This window comes from Motacilla alba, chromosome 3, assembly GCF_015832195.1.
Source record: "Motacilla alba alba isolate MOTALB_02 chromosome 3, Motacilla_alba_V1.0_pri, whole genome shotgun sequence".
Lineage (NCBI taxonomy): Eukaryota > Metazoa > Chordata > Aves > Passeriformes > Motacillidae > Motacilla > Motacilla alba.
In genome coordinates, this window is record NC_052018.1 from 94904600 (window position 1) to 94920872 (window position 16273).

The window sequence follows — 16273 nt, forward strand, 5'->3', positions numbered from 1 at the left end:
TTAACTTATTCCAGGTTTCACTTTTACTGCAGAATGATCTGGCAAGCCTAGGTTTTGTCATCATCCTTCTAGGTCATATGCATGACTGGCTACAGATCACATGCACAGGAGCTGGACAACCAGTTGAAAGTCACACATAATTTAAGCAGATTTCCTTTGCCACCAGCAGCAATGGACAGAAGGGACAATCATTGCAAGACAACCCAAAAACCAAGAAAGACAATCACAAGGCAGTGATTTGAAGCGGACAGAGTGGCGCAATCTACCTGCATTTGTCAGGGAGGGAAACAAAGTGATTCAGCTGAAGAGGCCAGAAAAGAGCTTTTATGACAGTGCAATAGACTATAAAACTGAATTTAGAACAAGTGCTCATAGATAAGGGCTAACATGGAAATATATTGTATCTCAAAATGACGGAAGCCTGCTTCAACAGAATTAGAAGAGATATGCCAAGAACTGAAGGGAAATAGGCCAATACAAAATACATATGGATTGGAATGAAGTCTCCCACAGAAGTAGAGCGGGGACACACAGTACAGGAGAAAAATATTTTGTTACTCAAAGGAAGGCAAACATACTGGTCAGAAACCTTAGTTGAATACCCTGAAAGTCCCAACACAAAAAAAGAGCAAGGTTTATCTCATAAATAACATAGCTCTGTTGGTTTTGTTTGCTTAAGTAATGAAGCAAATGTAAAATCTTTCTGTTTTCTAGATATGAAGATTTCTATAATCCCTGGTATTTGCCCATTTATTCACAGGCAGCAGTTAAGTACATTCAACCAGACATGAGAAAATAAAGTTTAAGAATGTTATTTCATTGTATTTTCACGTTACAACACTTTTCAAAGTTTTAAAAAATACATAGCCACAGTTTTAACACTGGAAGAATAAAATTGTCCATTTTGACAAATACCCCTACACCACACATACTAGTTTTCTTTAATCCCAGAGTAAATACTGCCATTCCAGTTTTCAATCATTTAATCAAATATGTATGTATATATATATATATATATATATATATATATATATAAATAAAATAACCTGATTTAAGATACAAATTATTATGAAAGGGTGTTTTGGAGGATATCTGGGAAGAAAGTTCTTTGTTGTTATTTTGGGAGATTTCTATTCCAGTTCTCAAAACCATGATAAATACATTTGTTATTTACATCTAAGCATCATCATAGGTGAAAATAAAGAGGGGGGGAGGGGGGAGGAGCAGAAGAAAGGGCTGTCTTAATTTATAGCACATGCTTTTAAAAGACAGAGCAATTCTTACAATGTTTCCTGATTTACATTAACTCATACAATAACTGCCAAGCAAGATCCTGCTGCTGCCAACAGAATCAAAGACACCAGACAATCAAGCTCTTAATTATATTAACACAGAGGTTGTTAATTTACATGATACAAACTTACAATGAAATGGTATAAAATATCTTAATTCATCCAAAAATCTGTTTTAAAGCGGTAATTATAATGCTAGAAATGTTCTATTTAGACTGAAATCACTGCTTCAGTAAATACTACATTCCAAGAAGTAAAATATCCTGCTGCGTGTTTCAATATTCATTGAATTATTGCAATCATCTGTATTAATAAGGAGTTAGCTGCTTTTAAGCCATCCTTACAAGGAGGTCCTGGTATTTTCCCAGCCCAGGCTGGAAATCAATTTGCCCCTTTCTGTTAAGATGTCACTGAGGCAAAGACACAACTGTTTTACAAAAGTGTTCCTGTGAATAAATGGATAAAATAGCCTGTCCAGGCCACACAGACCATCGAAAGGCTGCTTTTTGCCAGCAAATTATATTTGGAATCTTCTGGATCTGACCTGCATAGCCAGGGAGATTAAGCACTAGACTCAGTGTGGAGTGAGTAGTGGGTTTTCCCTCCCAGAAACCTGTGGAACACACTGGACTGAAATCCAGCACTGGGCACAGGGCTCATCACCTTGTTTTCCTTAGAGCACCCTTGTATACCTTCAGAAAGAGCAAGCAACAAAAAGGTAGTAAACTGCTTCACTAAATACACTTTGAGATACATGTTTGGGCAGGGGGAGGACGACCAGGGTAGATGGTAGGGTTCAAGGCATCAAGACCTTTAAAACCAGCCAACAAGAAATGATTGAGACTAAACCAGGAAAAATTTCTTGGTGTAAATTTTTTTAAAGCTCCTTTTAAGTGATAATACTGCATAAAAGACTTTAAAGGTGCTTCCTTAATTAATACAATATTAAATTATGCCTTAATAATAGAATTGCAGAATTTCAAGTGTTCCTAATAAACACATGAGCTTTTTTATTCAGCATGAATAATGACAGACTCAGTGTTAAAGATAATGCAATCATCCTGCACAATGATGAAATAAGACCATGGCTCTTGGAACTTGTGTTGTCAGGAGAAGGCTAACAAGAATTTTAAAAGACTGAGTTGTACAATCACAACAGTGAAAAGATAAAAATTAATTGGATGACTGCCAGCATTTCCATTTGCTAGAATCAGTACAGACAATGCTAGTAGGTATTTATTTGTTTTCATGACAAGCAGTTGTTCCTTAGCACACTTATCTGTGATTAGTCTGGGACTCACTTGTAGAGAAGCAAGACCAGTGTCTGCTCTGTCCCTAAATACAGGAGTCAATCAAGAAAATAACACAAGTCGTAATTCCTGAGTGCTTCCCCTTAGACACTCTTAATTTAATTCACAAACTCCACTGGCCAGAATTGTTACTGTTAAAAATGAATTGTCCACACAAAAATGGGGTTTAAGGAACAGTAAAGCATCTCTACTGAAGTCCTTTATAAATATACAGTACTTCAGCCCAGTACAATCATTAACAGTACAATCATTAACTGGCCACAGGGCTTTCGAGAAACAGCTCACTCCAGCAGCAAAGGCCAGAGGTTCTTTCCCAGTGCTACTGGCTATGAACTGCAAACATCAGTGCAGACAGAGAGCAGCATACACCATCCACTCTAACAGTAGGAATTCAGCCTTAGTTTGGTAAGGAACTGGGTAAGGCTGCATCACAAAAATCACATGAATGCAACAGCCTTGGTGGAAATCTTAATCCTTATTTCAGTAAAAGGGGGTTTTAGGTGTGTTTTGGTTTACAGCTAAAGCACAGAAATCTCTTTGCCACACCAATTTCAGCTACAACCGCCGATGCCCCCCTTCCCAGCCAGGATATGTTTGCTCCATGAGAACACAACACAGAGCAGAGTGAATTGCCTAAAATCGTGTACTACCCAACTGTGATTTGTCATCAGGCATGTCACAATTCTTCATGTTTTTCACGCTCTCCTCTGCCACTGTGTCCTCCATAGGGATTTCAACATCACTTTTCCTTGAACCATTGTCTTTGTGCTGTGCAGAAAGGGAGCTTTCGCTTTTCTCCATGTAGCCGTTCGTTTCAGCCCGGGGGGGCTCCCTCTGGCTGCAGCACAGATGAGAGTCACAGGCTTTTGAGATGCAGGGTGAGCTGCACAGTAGATGTGAGGTCTTGTGGTCAGCATACTCAGGCTGGATGGTCACGGAATGGACTCCTGCCTCGTGGAAAACCTTCCGTATTTGGTAAGCAGCACCTTGGTAATCAGAAGGGGTTTGGCACTTGATATGAAGAGTGGCGATGTTCCTCCCACTTGCAAGCTCCCAAACGTGCACCTCATGGAGGCTGCTCACCCCTGGTACATGAGCTAGTCTGTCAGCTGGAAGGCACAAGGGAAAGGTATTAGGGGCTTTGATGCACTGGCAGCAGCGTCAAAACTATCATTTTAGAGGAGATATACTTGGTACAATGTGTCTACTCCCAGCTGCCTTCAGTTCGGCCTCCAGGTGATGAGCACTGCACCCTTCCTTTTGGATTCACTCGTCCCTCAGGCTCCCTAATGGAAATTTACCAGCTGTTCACAGAGGGAATATTACATCACTTCCTCCATCAAGACCTCACATCTTCTGGTTTCTTTAAGCCCTGAGCATGGGGAATTCCAGAAATACCCAGTGTTACTCCACAATTAACCAGTGTGAACAGCACCTAAGAGCTACAAAGTTAACTAACCTTAATGGAAATTTCGAAGATGTTTTGGAAACTTTTCAGAAGCAGCCACTGCAGGGTTGGAAAAGATTGTAACTCAAAGTTGTTTCTTTCACAAATAACCCACACAAAGCATTAACAGCTCAAGACCTGGTATGTTTGATGTATTGTTGGAGTACCACATTCTCAAAATGCATGCTTTAACTAATCCAGAGAGATTTGAATCATGTTGCTAGGACACAGGCATATGACTATTTCTCACAGTTCTTGAGAATTTAGAGCTATTATGAATAAATAATCCAAACACGTCATTCCACAAATAACATATGCATTTAAATACACCATTAAAATTAACAGCATTTCAACAACAAATTTGACTTACTCAGTAGTTGCATATCAACACCTTTGGGGACCATCTGCAACAAAATAGTTGAGGTCTCCTTTATAAGTGGGAATGCAGAAGACAAGATGATGAACACCATCACTATTGTCAGGCTTGGATCAATGTAGCACTGCCAATTGCATGGAGCATCCTCCAGAGGACGTACATAGAAGATAGTAGCAGTAACTACCACAACCACAGATCCAAGTGCATCTCCCATAACATGCAAAAGAACACCTGAAACAAATGGCACGATTTCCATTAGTGGGGTGAGTTTGGGGTTTTTTGCTTTGTTTTGGTGGTTTTTTCCTAGGGGGAGGTGTAATGCTGCATTTTTCAAGTATGTTTCACTTGACATGAAGAATGCAATATTCCAGCCATTAATATCATAACCAAAGTTTTCAGTAACAGCTTTTGGAAAAAACAGCAAGAAAATACTGACTCTGAAGCACTGCTGTTTGAGTGGAATGTGTTATTAAGTATGTAGGGTATGCTAGCGACTGCTGTCCAGCTGGAATGCCATGGTAACAAAAAAATCTGCTTGCTTAAAATGCATGAAGATTATTAACAGATCCTGGTACATTAAATCTAAATTAAAAATTGATGACTAAGTCTATCCATTCTACCCTGGGAGCTGAGTGCTGCAGACTACCCCCAGTAACAGTTACCATCCCCCACCAGTGTCTGTGACACTGCTGAAATTTGAAAAATTGCCTAAGTGAAATCTAAGCTGACTCCAAATACCCTCAGACTCCAATTTTTAGATCAAACTAGATTACCAGTTATATTAAACCTTGTTCCATCAATACTACTAGCCTTCAGACTTGCCAAAAATCAGAATCTGGTTCTAGAGTCAGTCATATGGTTTAGTGCCTGGACTACTCTAAGAGGAATGCTGGGTACTTCTTTTGATATCTTATAAAGATGGTTTTGTACAAAAGGTAAAGACACAGAACAGGGTCTTACTGTAACCTACAATGACCAAAGCAGTCTTTCTGCTACAGAGTTACAAAAATCCAAGTGCCTTTTTCTTCTATTTCTTCTTACTACTTTACATAAACTTCCCTCTTCCCATCAGTGCTCAAACATACTCCAGTTTTGTTAGATTTTACTCTTCAGACTCAGATTTCATTCCAACCCATGCCTGAATTCAGAACATCTCTCTCTGTATGAAGTGAATTTCTTCGTCAATGTTTTTTGCTTTGGGGCTGTGAGAGAAGAAAATGAACCATCTCTTTTTAACAGCCCTATCACATACACTTTCAAGTGAGAAGTTGTAAAAGGCTCCCTCAAAACTCACTAACAACACAGTGAAGAGTTTTGATGGTGCTGGATATTGGATTAGCCATAGAACTCTGCCCATGCTGGTGTTTCTTTCCAGCTCTGTACACGCACCTTGATCTGTGCAAGAAATGAAGGCCACAGCCTCTGGAGTTCCTCCAAATCACTTGGATCAGATAAGAAAGTACAAGCTCCTGGTGAGTCCAGCTCTTTCTGCTGGAGTCAGGCATGTTCTGCCCCATTTGGCAGATTACCACAGGGTTTTACTCCTCCTAACAGTGTTGCAGTGTTTCCTTTTCATTTACAAATAGTCCTGATTCAGCACGGGATATCAGCTGTTGCACTAACAAGAGGAACAGGCAGGATGCAGTTGCATTGCCCAGGCAACTAACAAGAGAGTACAGCTTATAAAGAACAGGAAAATGTTTCAGAAAGCCTTCTTTAGCGTTAAGGAAAAAAATGAATTTTGAAAAAATGAAAATTTTTAAAGAAAATGAAATTTTTAAAGAAAAAGAAATTAAAAAATATGTCAGAATTTTGATGAATTAGTAATTGAGAAGACAGAATTTGGGAAAATGATTATATTACATTCTCAATGTCATTAACACATATACCCTGGTAATGCAGCACAGAATTAAGGCTCAGACAGAAATGTGTCCATCAAATCCCAAAAACTATGATTATAAGCTGGAATAAAAAATTGATTTTTACTAAATGAATCAGTATGGTAAGATCATAGGTAGCTGTTTCCAACAGCTTGCATTCCAAAGTCTAACTGAAATACTCTGTGTATGCTCAAGCAGTAAAAGGAATAATTTCACACTGCAATAATTAATCCTGCCAGGCAGAATCTATGGATTCCTGTTCCTACCAGTTATAAAATCAAGGAAACCATTCCTCTGCCAATCCATTTTGTTCAGCCATGTTTTTCAGGGAGGCTCCCATTCCTCAACGAAAGTATTTTTTCCAAGTGACTTTGAAATAAGTACAGCTTGTAACTAACTTAAAAGGAAAAGTATGGAGTGAAACAGAATTCCAAATACACATATCTTTGTAAGAATTCCTTACCTCTGTAGTCATAAAGACAATAAAAATATATTTTGCAAAGGTGTCATACTAAAGTAACACTTAAAAATTTCTTTTTAAAAATCAAAGATGACCCGTAACTTAAAATAACTGTCACCAGATTCTTTATCCTTCAGATATTTTTTGAAAGCTTCCATGCACCTTTATACCTAAGCACTGTGGTTCAGGCAAGTAAGGTCTTCTCTAAAGCAATTGGTTTCTTACTCTTCTCTCCTCCATCCTTAAGTGTGACAGTTTGCTCATCCTGCTCCAAAAATCTTACCACTATAATGCCATAATATCCAGTGACACCAACTTACAGACTTTCAAGCAAGTGTTGTGGCTCTAGCACATGCTTTGATTTTCCAAAGTATCTTCCCTTACAGATGCATTTGTGTAGTTCTGCAAACACTATTGAAAGACAGACAAACACACAAAAAAAAAACCCAGCAAACCCACGTGGCTGACTGCCACATTGACCTCTCAAGCTGAATTTATGCAAAGCAAACTCACCCAACCTTGGGGGAATATCAGCTGCTGATCAGCAAATATAAGAAACCTGAGTGAATATAAGAAACCTGAAACTACTGTTCTGATTGAGGTTTTTGACAGTCCTTTCCTTGGGGACAAACTCAATATTTCATATCCTCAAAGACATTTGCTTTTGGCTCTGCTCAGAGTAGGTACATAAATGTGTATGCAGAGAAACACCTACACAGACAGGGAGAGACATGTGGGTAATTTATTCCTAGGAGTAGCTTTATGTTTCTCTCCACAGATTCCCAGAGACCTGCCAAATTACAGCATAGGAAGGGCTGATCCTGTCACACACTCTCACAGGAATGGGTTCACACCTGCACAAACACCATGCTGAAACACCAGTTTCAGAATCCTTTTCCTTATGCTGACAACAAAACAGTATCCCTGGGATTTAGAAGGATTTATGTTTTCTGCACAAAAGCATTTTAAGGTTGAAAACTGCTCAACTACTACTACATCAGTGACACTCAAAGATTCACCTCATAGCTCCCTGTGTTACCTTCCTATAAAGACTAATGACTTGAGCTTAGTGCAGCAGGGTTTGTGTCCTTTCCAAATGTCCAGCTATACTCTTCTAAGAATAAAAATCAAAACATGAGCATGCTCAAAGCAAATCAGCATGACACTATTTTGTTACTACTTATGCTATTCCATATAATCAAAATCTTTCTGCTAGCGAATAACTGGATCCAATTACATGGATGAGTCCTGGACTTCTCTCTTTCTTACTGATGTTTGTGGGTGTTATGTAAATCTGAAATGGAAACCATAAAGTGTTTGAAGTTAATTTACCATGAACAGTATACTCCTATGCCATACCTCTGATGTTCAAGGCTTCAGACTTTTTCTCTTTTTTCTTCTCAGACCCCTCTTCAGGGTTCTTTTGGTCATTTGGTGAATCACCTGCATTCAAAGAAGAAACGCTGTGTTGTGTATAAGTTCTACAAACAGAAAAAACATCAACCTTCTCAAAACCAACTTACTTTAAAGATGACAAGAAGAAAACCAAAACCAATCCAAAACATTTCCCACGCAGCTCCCGGGGCAACACCTCCTTCCACCATCCCGGGGGCACGCCCAGCAGCCCAGGGTAAAGTACAAGGTGAAAGAGGCCCCGGTTGCCTGTGTGAGCTTAGTGAAACCCCCGGGGCCCACGAGTGTCCCTCGGGCTCTGAAAGGGTCCAGAGGATTGGGCCAACAGCTCGGTGGGTCCCGAGGGACAACGAGATGGAGAGAGGGGATGGGGAATGGTGAGGGAGGGTGAGAGGGATGCTGGAGGGAGGGGTGAGCAGAGATGCGGGACACGAGGGGAAGGCGAAGTGCAGCCGAAAGGCACCTGCTTCATCCTCCTCGCCGTTCGGGATGCCACCGGGCACGTCCCGCAGCGCGGCGGCCGCGGGCGGAGGGGGGGACGGGCGCCGCCCACGGCAGCAGGCGCCCCAGTCCTGGAAGACGAGGAGCCCCACGATGTTGACGGCGAGGCCGAGGGTGCCGACGATGAGCACCAGCCGGGCGTCGTCTATGGGCTCAGGCCGGGCGAGGCGGAGGACGGAGTCCACGAGGATGGTGAAGCAGAGGGCAGTGAGGAAGACGGCATTGCTGAGCGCTCCCACCGCCTCGGCGCGGCTGTAGCCGTAGGTAGCGCGGGGACCGCGGCGGCTGCGGCGGGCGATACGCCCGGTGGAGAGCCCCACGCAGAGGGAGATGAGGTCCGAGAGCATGTTGAAGGAGTCGGACACCAGGGCGATGGAGTTGCCCAGGTACCCGGACACCAGCTCGGCCACGAAGAAGCCGACGGTGAGCACCAGCATGAAGATGAGGCGGCACGTCTTGCCCGAGTACCGCCCCATGGCGGCCGCACGCTGCCGGCCGGTAACGCTCCGCGCCAGCGCCGCCGCTCGCCTGCAATAAGTGCGGCCGGCCCGGCCCGCACCGCCCCGCCCGAGGGCACCGCCCCGCCCCGCCCCGAGCAGCGACGGCGGGCGACATGAAATCAACCAAACCTGGAAAAAGGAGAAGCTCGATGGGCCGCGGGGAGGCGCGGAGCCGGCGCGGCGGCGGGGGAAGGGCCTTCTCGGGCCGGCAGAGCTACCCAAGGCTGTGCTGCCTGCCGAGACGGTGAAATTCCAGCGAAGGATCCAATAATTACGAACCTTTGGTGCTTTATTGGCGACGAAAGTGCCAAACCAAAGGACAGAGTGCCATCTACTGAGCCAGCTCATTTCCAGCCACCAGCCTTTAAAAAGGTGTGTGAAAAAGCCAAGGGAATCCTGGGCTGTATCCAAAGCAGCGTGGCCAGAAGTTTGAAGGTGATTCTCTTCTACTCTGCTTTAGTGAGACTCCACCTGCAGTGCTGCGTCCAGATTTGATGACCCCAATATAGGAAGAACACGGAGCTGTTGGACCAAGTCCAGAGGAAGCCACAAATTTGATAAGGACTGGGACACCTCACCTGTGAAGACAGGCTGAGAACGTTGGGGCTGGTCATCGTGGAAAAGACTGTGGAGACACCTCATAGCAACCTTCCAGTATCTGAAGGGGGGCTACATGGCAGCCAGAGAGGAACTCTTCATCAGGAATGATAGTTACAGAACAAGGAGTAATGGTTACAAACTGAGAGAGGCTAATTTAGGGTAGTAAGATACTGGCAGAGGTTGCCCAAGGAGGTTGTGGATGCCCCATACCTGTCAGTGTTCAAGGCCAGGCTGGATGGGACTCTGGGCAACCTGGTCTAGTAAGAGGTGTCCCTGCCATGGCAGGGAGTTGGAACTTGATCCTTAAGGTTCTTTCCAACCCTTAACATTTTATTGTTCTATGAAAATAGTACCTTAGTGTTCAAAACTCTATCATTACCCTGTAAGAAAAATAATTGTATGCACTTTTTAACCTACAGGATAGTCTACAAAAACCATGAAAACGTAGTAAACCTCTGTCTTATTTGCAGATATTTTGTTGCTGTTGTTTTTATGATAGTTCTTGCAAAAATGATAGCCCCACTCACAAATGGAAAAAAGACAGCTGGACTACTAATACATCATTTCAAATTGAACAGCTAAAGCAGCTGCTGTGACATCAATTCATCCTCTACTATGGGGTTCTCAGTATCAGTACTGGGCCCAAAAATAATAAATACAATATGTAAGACCTAGAGAAAATTATGTTCTTAAAACATTATCCTGTGAGAGTTGGGAGCATTTCAGCTATGCCAGAGGCAAAACAGCTCTGAGGTACCACTTCAGCAGCTACAATTCACACCAAAGTGCCACATGACACATTTCACCACATTTGACAAGGCACTCATAGCTGTCAGATTTTAAATCAGCAAGGCCAAGGAACACTATCTTGTCCCACCTACCTAAGGCAGTGTTCTCTACAACCAGAAATTCCTTAAGAACCTCAGGAATTTCCTCTTTGTTCTGACTCTGAAGCAGTTGCATTGTTACTGCTGTTGATTGAGTTGATCCATTGCTTGAATACATCTTTTACATGAGGCCTCTCCATTTCACGTAATTCTGTGCACAGAACCCTAGATGTGTATTAACCTCTGGAGTGGACTTGATCAGCCTTTCAGGGCGTGGTCTCCCCTGCGGAATTAACACACAACTCCTAATTAAGTAGAGATTCACACACTTGATACCCTGCAATATGCAAATTAACAAATGCATGAAAATAAATGTATTGAAATGAATCTTGCCATAAAAATAAGAGTTGTGGGAGAGGATAGAATAACTTACATCACACATTTCGGCTCTAGAACTGCAACTACTGACATAAGATAAGAAATGCTTAATGGGTGGGCCGAACCAAAACAAATAGGTAGAACAATAAGAAAAACAGGAGTTATAGGAAGTGAAATAGTCAGATATAAATTTTAAAATTACAGACTATATCTTCTTTACTATAATTAACAATAGAAAACTCCACCTCTGGCACTTCACTTACAATAAAAAAAAAAAAAGACAACTCTCTGAAGCCCAGTTAATTTCACCTTCATAGAACTGAAAGGAATTCCCAGTGACTTTTATCTTAGGAAGACATAATACAGTAGCTGAAACATCAATAATCCTCCTGTGAAAAATATATATCAATCTTCTTTTAAAAATAAAAAAAGAAATTTGTGTTTTGAACTCGCATCAAAACATAAAAATATCACAGTTATTTTGAAGAAATAATGTTTAAAAAATTTTTTTTCAGCAAATAAGGCTGTGACTAAGTCCTCTGATGTGGAGCATAATTACAGCTGACTCTCTGAAGGTGTCAGAAACTGTATGTGTTCAGAGCCTCAGCTCTGACACTGGATCTGCTGATCCACTGATTATTCCTTCTGTCAAGCTCACACATCTCCATCTGCTTGTCATAAAACAGCCACACACTAACACAGGAACAGAGCAGTGTCTGCTGGGTCAGACCACAGATCTGTGTCTGGTCTGTTTCCAGTTCCCATCTACACCTTTGGCAGATGAGGAAACCAAACCTGCAGAGTCTTCAAAACACAGGGCAGATACAGAGGAACAGGAGATACACAGATACACTGATAAAGAAGAACAGCAGAAGTCCTGATTGTCTCTTTTACTCCTTTCCCTCTATGGTCTCACATTTGATTACTTTTCTGAACATTTAGCACACATTTTTGTGGAACTGGAGCGATTTTCAATCGCTCTGTTTCTCATCTTGAATCACAGTTTAAGCCCAGCTGGCAACTCAGTGCCACACAGCAACTTGCTCACTCTCCCCCACCCAAGGTGGGATGGGAAGGAGAATCAGAAAAACAGGTAAAAAACCTTGTGGGTTGAAATAAGAGCAGTTTAATAATTGAAGCAAAGTAAAAACAAACAAACCCACAAAAACAAAACAAACCAAAAATAAATCAAGGAAACAAATCACAAACAGGTGCTCACCACCCTCTGATCAATGCCCAGCTCATCCCCCAGCAGCAATCAGTGACTCCTGGCCAACTTCTCTCAGCTTATGTTCTGAAAATTACACTGTGGTATGGAATATCCCTTTGGCCAGTCCAGGTCCTGAATGTCCTGACTGTGCTCCCTCTCAGCTTCTTGTGTAGCTCCTCACTTGCAGAGCATGGAAAACCAAAAACTCTTTGACTTAGAGTAACCACTACTCATCAACAACTAAAACATCAGAATGCTATCAATAGTTTTCTCATGCTGAATCCAAAATTCAGTACTGTACCAGTTTCTGTGAAGAAAATGAACTATCCCAGCCAAAATCAGGACAACTTCTGACCAACTCTTCATCCATACAAGGGCCTTTGCACTATGGCTGCTTAGAAGCCTCTTGGATATCCAAGCTTTTACTCTTCTCATTATGCATCCAAACTTCCCTGTTCTCTCTTTATCCAGGTGCCACAATCACTTAAAGACAAACGGCTCCTAAAACTGCCAGGTGAGCAAAGTTACCTCAATCATTCTTATTCAAGAAGTTGTTGCTTTCAATAAGAAGAATAATTAATTCAGGTGAATCTTCAGAATAAAGTATGTGTTATCCCTGTATTATCCCTATAGCTCTTTTCTGCTTTGATCTCCTTCCACACAGTCCAAAACAATGCCATGATCCTGAACATAGGAGTCACTGACCCCACTACCAGTGTTTTCACTCAGGCTCTTCCCCCTTTCTGGCGCTTCCATTCTGCCTGCACAAATCCACCTGCAGTATCAGAACATTCGGTCTCAAATCCTTTCAGAAAGAAGCCATGTGTATGATTGCTCTGCAGTGTGCTTGGCATCCATGTGTGTTTTACACTGACTGCAGACATTCAACAACAGAACGTTATGATTTCACTTATTCATCCAGTCCTGAGATGGCCTGAACAAGCTACATATTATTAAACAAAAAAGCAGCCTAAATATCCCAGGCCCTCCATTTTTGACTATGCTGAGTTGGAACAAGTTCTTAGGAGATGCAGAAAAGATTGTCCAGCACTTCAGTTTTCTGAATGATTTGCCAATTTTAGTTTCAGCTACAATGCTGCTAGAAAAGCTGCAGTTTCCTAATCAGGAACAAAACTTAGAAAAATTCTTCAGAACTTCTAAAATTATTACAAACAAAAAAACTTCTCTTCTGAGCCCCTACAATGCAATGCACTCCTCTAAGCTTCAAGATCTCTGGGTATCAAGCTTTCATAGTACTCAATATACCAATTTTTAACACAGCCATTGACAGCCAAGAGTCTGTCCCCACCTGTGGCCATTAAGGTGATGCTTAGGTAACAGTAAAGCAGGGTAAGTGTATAGTATACTTTCCTTTAATACTCTCTTATTCTTCAGGTATTTTCAGCCCAAATGAGTTTCTGAGCTAGATATCTGTATCTAGTAGCCCTCAGTGGATTTTTCTTTCATGTCCTAGTCCAGGCTTTCACTAAGAAATGCAGACTTCAACATTAATTGGAAACAAGAACCATAGGATAGTTCAGTTTGGAACCCCCCTACCACAGGAAGAGACATGGGCAGGTTGCTCAAAGCCCCATCCAACCTGGCCAGGAACACTTTCAAGGATGGGTCATCCACAGGTTCTCTGGGCAATGTACTCTAGTGCCTCACCACCCACAGAGTAAATTTCTTCCTAATATCTAGTCTAAACCTCCACTCTGTCAGTTTGAAGCTTTTCCCCCTTGTCCTGTCACTACCTGCCCTTGTAAAAAGTCCCTCTCCTGCTTTCTTGTGGGCTCTTTTAGATAATGGAAGGTGCCTTAAAGTCTCCCCAGAGCCTTCCCTTCTCCAGGCTGAACAACCACAACTCTCTCAGCCTATTGCCTTTTTCTTCTTGTTTTGAATCTGAATCCTGCTATTTTCACTTAACATGTTCTTGCTTCAGAAGACAGGACAAACATTCAATGGCTACTGGCCTTCCCTATGCCACACTTGGTTTTGCAGATTTGTGCCACATCCTCCTTAACTTATTAATTTTCAAGGTGGCAGGTAAAAATCTACGTAATTCCTTCCAGAGAAGCCATCACCAACCTTTGAAAGCGGGATATCTCTGTAATTATGAAATATGACAATAATAACAGCAGCAATGATGGTATTTTTCTTCTACTGCTGAATGAAAATGAGGTCACTCATAGTCTTGTGCTTCTGTAGAATTTAGATAGCAAAAAGAATCATGAAAATAAGGAACCATTAGCATTACCATTAAGAGAGATCTCTCTTCATTTTGCTTATCAAAGTCCTGTCAGACTTTATATTTTAACCCATCATAAAAATTATTTACAACACACATTTCAGGAATGACCCGGAAGAAACTAGAGAAAGAAAGAAGACAATGCCCACACCCTGCTGTATATAATGAAGGAGTTACTAAGCTCTAAGGCTGTGGCAAGGAAAATATTACATTTGTACTAAAAAGCTGAGGCTGATCCTGGGCACGTGACATTTTAAGGCAGCATCCCTAGCCTGAAATACAATGTGTGGCTGTGAGAGGGTCTTTAAGGTTCATTCCAAGAAGACCTGGTGACAGCTTTGACTGTGAAGCTTGTTTCTCTAAATTTGGAATCATGAACTAAATTATAAATGGAACTAAATCTAAATGGAAACCATGCATTTGGCTTCTGCCACACATAAATTCAACCACAAAATGAAGAACAAAATAAACACCAGCCAACAGACCTTCTTGTGGAAGGTGGTTTGTTCCTCATTCCTTGCTCATTTTATTTGTGTCTCCCTCTCACACCTGGAAAAGGAAGGTGGGGTTTCTTGGCATAGTCTGAAAGGTGGAATCGCTGGGAAGTCTTTAGGTCTGCTTCAACCCATGGAGCAGAAGCCTAGACTAGCAAGACTTCAGTCTGGGGGAAAGCTCTATCACTGTCCTTGGCAGAGTACAGAGGTGAATGTTGCTGAATTTTTAATCACAACTGTTACTCTTCATGACAGTCCTGAAACTGTCCTGGGAGACACTCTGTACTGAGTTTGGCCTGGGAATGTATTTTCCATGCTCTCCTAAATTTCACTTGAATATACTGGTGGGTCAATCTGAAATTATGAACCTGTGGGATTATTTAATTCCTAGGCTGTAATGTCTTCTTTTTGCAATGTTTTCCATATTTTAAGATGATTGTTCAGTTTTTTAGTTACAAATCACCATTCTCTGCACTTAATACCCAGCATAAAAGCCTTTTTGCATACTTCAGTGTCTTCTCCAGCACCTGGATAAAGCTTCCTGAAATATTTCAAATACTTCACTTTTTTAAAAAAAATGTAGCTCTGTTATGTTTCCCATATAAATTTTTTGTGTATATTTATACCTACATATGACCTTTTCCAGGCAGCACAGCCCATTGCAAAGAACATGACAATGAAAAAACCACTCATTGACTTCATCACTGTAAATTCCATTGAGTCCTACTGCAAAAGCTTATTTTTTTCATAGCAGCAGCATTTCTAGACTGAAACTGATACCAGACTTATGCCTGTGTCAAACTGTCTGCAGAACATCCAAATAAAGCAATTGCAGTTAACATATAAAACATGTCAGCCTTAAAAAACCCCATTGTATTGAAACTGTTTATGACTTTGAACTCAGTCATCTTAGAGTCCTTTTATTTCCTTACAGCTCACCCCAGACACTGTGATGTAACTCAGAGTCTGTCCATGCCCTTCCTAAGAAATTGGTTCAAGGTTGAGAGCGAAGGCAGGTACCCAAAGTTCAGCAGCACTAGCACTGTTGGAATCTAGGTTCAGAGAGTTTAATCTCACCTTTATCTTGTTGCATAAACCATCCAGGGATGCTTTGCTTGCTTTACCCAGAGACTTCACTTTTTCATTCTGCACTTTCCATTTTGGATACAATGTAGCCCTAAAACATTTGCTTTTACTCTCTTTGATGCACAATTTTCTCATTGATAACTAATCCCCAGATTATCTTCTGAATTCTCTTTGAAGAGCACTCAAAACTGTGAAGAAAATTTAGAGAAGGACATTGCTAAATAAAATTTCACAGTCTCTTCTCTTTTCTT

The 16273-nt window shown here is 41.5% G+C and overlaps 1 protein-coding gene across 1 annotated transcript; it reads right to left on the reverse strand.

Moving 5' to 3' along the window:
- Nucleotides 1-796: 796 nt before the first annotated feature.
- Nucleotides 797-10501, reverse strand: SLC30A10 (solute carrier family 30 member 10). Its single transcript, XM_038133542.1, has 4 exons — nucleotides 8642-10501; nucleotides 8125-8208; nucleotides 4420-4656; nucleotides 797-3711 (listed from the first exon to the last, which is right to left on the reverse strand). The coding sequence occupies exons 1-4, from the start codon at nucleotides 9525-9527 to the stop codon at nucleotides 3236-3238; spliced, it is 1683 nt and encodes a 560-aa protein (XP_037989470.1). The 5' UTR covers nucleotides 9528-10501; the 3' UTR covers nucleotides 797-3235.
- Nucleotides 10502-16273: the final 5772 nt, after the last annotated feature.